The 8,760-nt window shown below is 37.7% G+C and overlaps 1 protein-coding gene across 1 annotated transcript; it reads right to left on the minus strand.

Moving 5' to 3' along the window:
* Positions 1-227: 227 nt before the first annotated feature.
* LOC131060823 (mitogen-activated protein kinase kinase 9) lies at positions 228-2,694 on the minus strand. The gene is made up of 2 exons (XM_057994244.1): positions 1,759-2,694; positions 228-1,539 (listed from the first exon to the last, which is right to left on the minus strand). Exon 2 carries the CDS (start codon positions 1,414-1,416, stop codon positions 382-384), a length of 1,035 nt encoding a protein of 344 aa, XP_057850227.1. The 5' UTR covers positions 1,417-1,539; positions 1,759-2,694; the 3' UTR covers positions 228-381.
* Positions 2,695-8,760: the final 6,066 nt, after the last annotated feature.

Here is an 8,760-nt window from a genome sequence, read left to right on the forward strand (position 1 = left end):
AATTAAAAAGAAGTTCAGACATAACCTTAGTTTGATGTGATAAATATAATTTGCTGCAAATTTTAAGTGTCCTCTACTTGTATAATGTACAATATGATTGACAGAAGAATATAAAATTGGCATATTGAGACACAAACATGATATCCAGTATGCAAAGATTGATAGGAGGGGCAATGGACAGTGCACTTTAGAGCTTTGCAAAGCTGGAAAAAGATAATGACATAAAATGGCTTAAGATTGGAAACAACAAAAATGATTTGATGTTCCATTTGCTTATTTGCCAAACCAAAATAAAATATGAAGTACAGTCAAGAAAATCTTATTGGCATTGCAAAATGCTTTTTTTACAATGCACAATCTTTATAGCATGGAAGAAAAATCCTATAGATGTAAAGAGCGTAAGATAGGAGACAGATCACAGGTCTTCTCTTCAAATTTCTTCAAAAAGGGATGGAAGAGAAGGCGGTGTGCAGTATGACGATGCGAAGCATCTTTCTGCAAACAACTTCTGATAAAGCTTTCAAACTCTGGTGATGCATCTGGAGGTGGAGATGGAGGATCACCCAAACATATAGCCACCATTAGGGTAGGCCAATCAGCCTTCTGCCCAGGAGATAAACAAGGAAATCTTCCAATTGCACATTCCAGCAAAGATAATCCCAAACTCCATATATCAGCTGAGCAACCATCATACTCTCCTCCATAGCGATCAGGATCAAACCTTTCAGGACTCATATACGCACAGGTCCCCACAAATGAATTACATGGTGCCAAAGTGTGAGCCAACACAGTGCTAACACCAAAATCGGCTATTTTGACCTCTCTCCTCTTGTTGATTAGCAAATTGGACGGTTTTATATCACGATGAACAATTTTGTTCTGATGCAAGTAAAGCAAGCCCTTCAATACCTGTCTAGCAACCTCAGCCAGAAAGGGTTCTGGAATTTTCTTGTGAGCTTGAAGAACCTGGGCAAGGGTTCCACCATCCATATATTCCAACACAAAGGAGATCTCCCCACCTCGATCAAAAATCCCATAACACTGGACAATGTGTGGAGAATTGGCTCTTTTAAGAATCTCCATTTCTCTCATTATCTGCTTTCGGACTGCAAGTTCATGCTTTTCCTGGATAATTTTGAGGGCATAAATTTTGCCTGTCTTGACATGTGCAACTTTGTAAACTTTACCACTGCTACCACATCCAAGCGTTGAGATTTTCTGGAGATCTTCGAGAGCAACTTCTTGGAGAGTAGTACAGGGTGACTTGCAGGACGTCTGCGTATTTGGTCCAGGTGGAGGCAATGGCAATGGTAATGGTAATGGTAATGGCAGTGGCAATGGTAAGGGTTTTGAAAAAGTATCTTCCCTCGCAGGGATTGGAAGCTTCAATCTCACCTTCCTCTCCTTTGAAGACATTTCCTATCCCACAGCACAATCTATGCCCAACTTGTTTTCACACAAAACCTCCCCGGCTACCAACACTTGAACAGATGTCTAGCAAGAAGGGTCGCTTTCGTTTTGGCACTAACCCAGTCAACTCTGAGAAACCCACATACCAAACCACAGCATAAGAAACCTCATCTATCAACCCCTTACACCATTATTGAGATTTCAAGTTTTTCCAATCAAAATGCTTCAGACCAACAACTTTTTATCTTTCACACCCAACAGAGCACATTTACCAATTTGTCCAATTTTAGGGATAATGATAACGAAAGACAAAAAATCATGGGAAAAGGAGAAGAGAAAAGGACTTGCCTTGCACCAGTTGAGCACACAGATGCTGAAGAAAACCCTTGAAAAAAATGCTCTTACCAGTTTCCAAAACCAACACCCAAATCCATTAAACCCATCAAACTTTAGTTCTCAACTCGTCCATAAACACGAGAAAAAAAATACAATCTCAAAAACAATCATTCCATTTGCACTTCAAATCTCCGACAAATTGCTACTGTTACAACCGTCTGAAAATGGCCCAAGTTTGATATCCTTTCCTCGGAAAAGAAAAGTCGGAGAAAGAAAATGTCGATAAGAGGTTGCCAAACAAAAAGGGAATCAAGCCAGCTACAATAGAACAAATTTCTACCACCAGTTAAATTAATAGGTTATTCCCCACCAAAAACGGAGTTGTGGAGCTCTACCAAAACCCCCCATTTGGCCTATTCACAAATTAATCAACAATAAAGACAGGTCCTCTTTACCAGCAAGTCAATTTGCCTCCCTCCGTGACATCTGATCCACAGCTCCAGAGATGCTCCGGCAAAGAATAAAATGGTACCTACTGGTATGGTAGTAGTGCGGAGATGCGTTAAGCGTTACCCAACACGGGCATGGGCATGGGCATGGGCATGGGTCCCACACCCACACCCACACCCACGCGCTCTTCCCCCATTCGCATTCATTCTTCCATCACGTGGATCATGCACAACACCCCATGTCAACGTAGCCAGCAGAGCAGAGCACAGGATATTTATATTTGTAATTGGGCGTCAACGATGTATGGAGAGGAAAGCGCAGGAGAGCAGGCGTAAGGGATGAGGGTTGAATCGGATCGTTACAAGAAGTGAATTCCGAATTGAATGGCGTCCACCACGTTTTCTCCGTATTTCCGGCAAGAATTTCGCAGTTTTGAAGGGGAATTGGGTTGCGAGTCTGTGGACAATGGCCATTGTTGACTTGGGTTTTGTTCCCATGCCTTTGTAGCTTTGTGGGGTATTCCACCCAAGTTTTTAATACTATGGGTTTTGTTTTTTTATAAGCCATTTGTCAAGTGGCACTAAGTTTTCTCTCCGAGATTTCGCCTCAACGTGCTCAAATTTATCTACTATGTGAACACGGCCTCATCCATGGGAGACTAAAATTGTTCTATTTTTTAATATTTTTTAATTTGTTTCTATTATTTGTATTTTCATATTTTGGTAGATACAATTTATATGGAGTTAGGTTTATTCTTCTATTTTTTATTCATTTGTATTATTTGTATTTTCATGTTTTATGTGTATACAATTTGTAGGGAGGGGGGTTTATTTTTCTATTTTTAATTCATTTCTACTATTTGTATTTTCATATTTTCTATATACATTTGTATGAAATTGAGCTTATTTTTTAAAAAAATTTATGCATTTCTACTCTTTATATTTTCATGTTTTATATATACACAATTTATATATATAGTTGGATTTATTCTACTATTTTTTAATTTATTTCTATATATATAAATTGCTTTGTACTTAAATCTTATTTTATCTTTATATGCATATATTTTAATATATTTATTTTATTTGCATATGTCTCACACTTATCTATACACCTACCTAGATATAGGGGAGAGGATTGAGTAGTTGAGCATGTTCTAATAGTTGTTATTAGCATTTGTTGATTTAATGTATAATATTTTAGTGCATCAAGTAGTTGAGCATGTTATAATGGATTTGTTGATTTAATGTCTAATGTTTTTTTAATGGATCAAGTTGATATAGCATTTGTTGATTTAATGTCTCATCTTTCTAATAATATAATATGTTGGCATATTGGCATAATTGATCATGTAAATGGATATTGGCATAACTGTCGATGATATTGATGAACCTGTATAAGGAATTTTGGTGATGATATAGTTAAGATGTTGTTTGATGACTTGATGATCAATTTGTGGTGTCATTGGTGGCAACTATGGTTACATTGTTCTATCATGTTAGCTAAGTCGTTTATGATTTACCGGAAAGCTATGGAATGGATTTAACAATTAACTGGCAAATAGGACTTTAACTGGTAAATGTGAAACTGTGTTATGCTTAAGTAATTGGATCTAGAGATTGTTGAGGAATTTGGTGTTGCAGTTTGGAATATGTGTTTGTAACATTGTAATGAGGTTATGACCGAAACAACATCATGCTTTGGCTACTGGAAGTTATGATTGTGATTGACTGATGTATTTTCTAAAGGGTTTTAGTAGGGTTTATGAACCGGTATTCAAATCTTATAACTGATAATGATTTTGAGTTTGACGATGTATTACATTATTTTTGTAAGATGGTGATGACGTGGTTGAATCTGCGTGAAGTGTTAAAATGTTGTTTTGGCGTGATTAAAGATGGAATCTCTTGGGAAACAACAAAGATCATAGAAGAATATTTTGAGGGCTTGATTTCTTATCAAATCGAAGTGTGGTGATGATTTATGATCATTCAACGACTGTAATTGATTTGTAATTTATTGTAATGGTCCATATGATTATCTGTAATGATTTGTAAAGATCTATGATGATCTATGATGTAAATCTTAGTGTGAGGTTAGGGTTTTGTAATCGACTAAGTTGTAATATCTATTTAAGGTAAGTCTGTGATGATTTACTGTGTCAGTGATCAAAAGAAGAGTGTGTGGCCGAGCTAGTGTGTGTCTGCAAGAGAGAAGCAGATTGGAGCAGAAAAGGATCTGTACAAGCAAGCAGAGAGTGCTATTTTTAGATCATACATCGGTTGTTCCCTAACAGTTGCAACAGACTCAAAATCCCTTAACAGGGTAGGTCCTGACGGGCCTAATTATATAAACCCCTTCACCGGATGACTCATTAGCTTGGGTTCTAAATCCTTTCACAAGGTACTCCTAACAGAGTAAAGCTCCTAACAAGACTGAGGTAAATACCTTAATCGGAGGACTCCTAACAGGGTCTTCTCCTAACCGGGCATAATTGTAAGTTCCTAACAGGATGCATTCCAAAAGAGTGCAAAATCTTGTGGGTACCAATTCCCACTGTGGTTTTTCCCATTTGGGTTTCCACATGAAAATCCTGGTGTTCATATGGTGATTGATTTGTGTTTGTGTTAAGTTGGTATCTTTCTATTGCATGCATGATATGGAACACTTAAATGAGCAGTTTGATAAATCTGATTAGTAGATTGATTTCAGTGGCTACCGGTACTGGTTATGATCTATTTTGGTGAAGTATTGATCAGTTTGGTTTAAGATTTTAGTTTGTTGTTAATACTGATTCACCCCCCCCCAACCCCCTCTCAGTATTAACTGGATCCTCTAAATAACAATTGGTATCAGAGCCTTAGGTCCTTTGTGTGCAGGAAGCTTAACAACTTGAGGAAAAGATCCAAAGGAAAATGATGAAGAAGGAGGGTCCGAAATTTACCAAGGACAACTACACAATATGGAAAGACAGAATGAAGATTTATATCAAAGGTATGGGTTCTCAATTTTGGTAACATGTTACTACTAAATATGTACCCCCTACCGGTCCTCTAACTCCAGATCAGCTTAAGTAGCAGCAGGAAAACAATCAAGCACTAGAAGCCATTGTGAGTGCACTGTCTGATACTGAATACATTGATGTACATGGATTAGAAACTGCTTTTAAAGTTTGGGAGAAATTAGAACTAATCTATGGTGGTGATAAACATGTTCAAAAAGCTAAGGAAGAGAGTTTTAGAGGTAAATTTGATGATATGAGAATGGTAGAAGGTGAAAATATAGCTCAGTATGGACAAAGGATTAAAGAGGTTGTCAGTGGTATTAAAAGTGTTGGAGAAAAGATTGAAGATGACACTATTGTAAGTAAGATGCTTAGAACTCTTTTACCTGCCTATGCAATCATAGTTTCTTCTATTTCAAGAATTAAGGTCTATAAGTAGTGATAAGGTCACTGTTGATTCTCTTATTGGTAAATTGACTGCATTTGAATTAAATAGTTTTGATAACAGTATTTCTAAGGCATCTGAATCAACTTTTAAAGCATCTGTAACTGGTACACCTTGTGAGAAAAGGGAAAGATGTATGTCACAGTTATGATTGCAGATCTAGTCATGGTGGTAGCAAAGGAGATAATGATGATGAAGACAACTTGATGGAGTTTGAAACTCTTCTGGCTAAGAGACTTCCAAGAGGCACTGGAAAATATAAAGGTAAACTAACTCTTAAGTGTTTCTCTTGCAATAAGATTGGACATATTGTTGCTAATTGCCCTAACAATGATAGAAAGGAGAAGTTTAGGAAATATAAAGGGAAAGGGAAGAAACAATGCTATGTTGTAGTTGATGAAGGAGTGACAAATGAGGAATCTGAGGAAGAGGACAATGAGGAAATTGTCTTTGTTGTTGTGAAGGAAGATCTGATTGACGAAAAGGCTTTGGTATCTCAGTTTGACTCTAGTGATGAGTGGATAATAGATAGTGGTTGTTCACATCACATGACCGGTGATAAGAACAAATTCATATCCTGTGAATATTTTGATGGCGGTGTGGTAAGATTTGGTAATAACTCACCCTACCTGGTAAAAGGTAAAGGATCTATTTCACTGAATGGTAAGAGTAATGCAGATGATGTTCATTGGGTTGAAGGTTTAAAACATAACTTGTTGAGTGTTGGACAACTAAATGATAAAGGATATCACTTTGAGTTTAAAAAAGGAGTGTGCAAGATCATGAGATGCAATGGAGATTTGATAGCTACTGGTAAACAGACTAGAGGTAACCTTTTTCATCTGAATGCTAATGTGAATAGTTGTTTGGTGGCTAAAATTGAAGATAGCTGGTTGTGGCACAAAAGGTTTTGTCATGTCAACTTTGATAACTTGATAAGGGTCAGCAAATCTAATATGGTGAAAGGTATACCCCAACTTGTTAAACTGGATAATGTGTTATGCAAAGATTGTTAGATGGGTAAGATGACTTCGACATCTGTTTCTTCAAAGCATATTCTTGATTTAGTGAATACTGATCTATGTGGTCTTATGAGGACTAGAAGTTTTTATAGTGATAAGTATTTTATGATTTTCACTGATGATTTTTCAAGGATGATGTGGGTAAATTTCTTGAAGGAGAAATTAGAGGCATTTAGCAAATTCAAGATCTTTAAAGCCCTAGTTGAAAAGGAAACCGACAAGAATCTAAAGTGCTTAAGATCTGACCGGGGTGGAGAATTTACTTCTAATGAGTTTACTAGGTATTATGAAGAACATGGAATAAAGAGATAGATGTTAGAACCTAGGACTCCATAGCATAATGGCATTGTAGAGAGGAGAAACAAAACACTAGTGGAAGTTGCTAGAACAATGTTGATACAAGGAGATGTTCCAAAAATGTTTAGGAGAGAAGTAGTTAGCACTGTTGTTTATACTTTGAACCAGGTTCTTGTGAAGAAAGTGTTAGCATTGTGTTGTCATTGATGTCAACCAGAATAGCATACAACAGGACAACCAACATGGTTGAATAGTTGATATGCTGATAGTGTTATCAACCAGTAGTATGGATAGTGAAGCCAACAGGTAAGCAAGTCAAACTAACTAGTTTACATGTCAGTATTGGGAAGAAGGAACTAATTAGTGGGTATGCATGCTAATGTTGAACAAGCATTAGAGAGAAGTGATCGGTGAGTGATGAGAACCGGAAAGCGTGTGACCAGTGAGCTTGCTGCAGTATGAACTAATTAAGGGTCAGCAGTGCAACCGATATGCTAGTGTGATGCCCACTGGAAGGACTCCCACCAGATGAAGAGAAGGTTGATAGAAAGTGTGTTGCTTCAATGAGAAAAGATGACATATGGAAAAGGTACTGGGACATATGTCAAGTTGGAGATGTATCCTCTCCTTAGTGGAGTCACATAATTACCGTCAGGTGACATAGATCTTCCTCCATCGATGTGTAGTAGTGAAGTGTAGTTTTCTATTCTTCCCACCAACTGGATGACCAAAGTGCAAGATGAGGAAGCCTCTAGAATTTAAGTTCAGGGATGTACACTAGATCAACATGTGAAGACATGATCTACTCTCCGAATAGAGAAGGAGGAGTTGAGATGATGTGTTTATCACCTTAACAAACCAATTGAGAGGAGAACCTTTCAAATGAAGATAAGGCTCTGCAGTTGTACACATGGAGTGACTGGGATGCAGATGGTGAAAGGGTCCTACCACAGATGCATAGTTGTTGGGGGATGATGGCATGAAGACATCATGCATATTAACAGTATGAAGGCCGAAACATGTCAACCGGTAAACAAAGTGGTTACCAGTATGCAAAAAAGAGTCAAGAGGCAAAGTGGAGTGCTCATAATTAGGTAGTAAGGTACATGATGACTCACCATGGATATATACTATTGGTTAGCAAGGTGATGATCGGTAAATGTGATGCACCAGTTGTGTAGGAAACTGTATAGTAAGATGGTTAACTGGTAAGGTGAGGTGTATCGGTAGGGTTAGATGATTGGTAGGTGTGCATCGGTTAAGTGCTTGGTGATCATGTTTGGACCGACATAGAGGTCTAAGCTGACGAATACTAATATTAATGCCACGTAGAGTTGAAGTGGAAAGCATGCAGAGATCGGTGAAGTGTCATGTCGGTGAGGTTGTTGGCATTGGTCGATATTTAATGTTGATTACGACAATCACAAGGAATTGCAGAAGAGTGTGTCTCAAGGCAAATCAAAGGATGCCCCCTGGTGAGTTGATCGAAGCAAGAGATCTGATCAACTAATCAACCTGGAAAAGATAACCATGAAGATCATTTAATATGATGGATGGAAGCGGGTCAGTGAGTAGTTTGTCATATTTGCTAAACATAGCAAATATACATTTGATGGATGACTTGTTGCAAGTCCACAATATCAGAGAAGAGATTTGATTGGATCTAGTATGCTAATTTGGTCGGTGAGAAAACCCTAGCATGCAAAATTTCAAACTCATGCTTTGGCGGGAAAGCTCTAATATTTATGTTGAAGTTGTGTGATGCTGGTTAGCGAAGGAGAGTGATCTTGAGCAAA

This window comes from Cryptomeria japonica, chromosome 5, assembly GCF_030272615.1.
Source record: "Cryptomeria japonica chromosome 5, Sugi_1.0, whole genome shotgun sequence".
Classification (NCBI taxonomy): Eukaryota; Viridiplantae; Streptophyta; class Pinopsida; order Cupressales; family Cupressaceae; genus Cryptomeria; species Cryptomeria japonica.

What these genes read in the sequence shown, in the direction of transcription:
- LOC131060823 (XM_057994244.1), bottom strand. Translation starts at nt 1,416, where the DNA reads ATGTCTTCAAAGGAGAGGAAGGTGAGATTGAAGCTTCCAATCCCTGCG.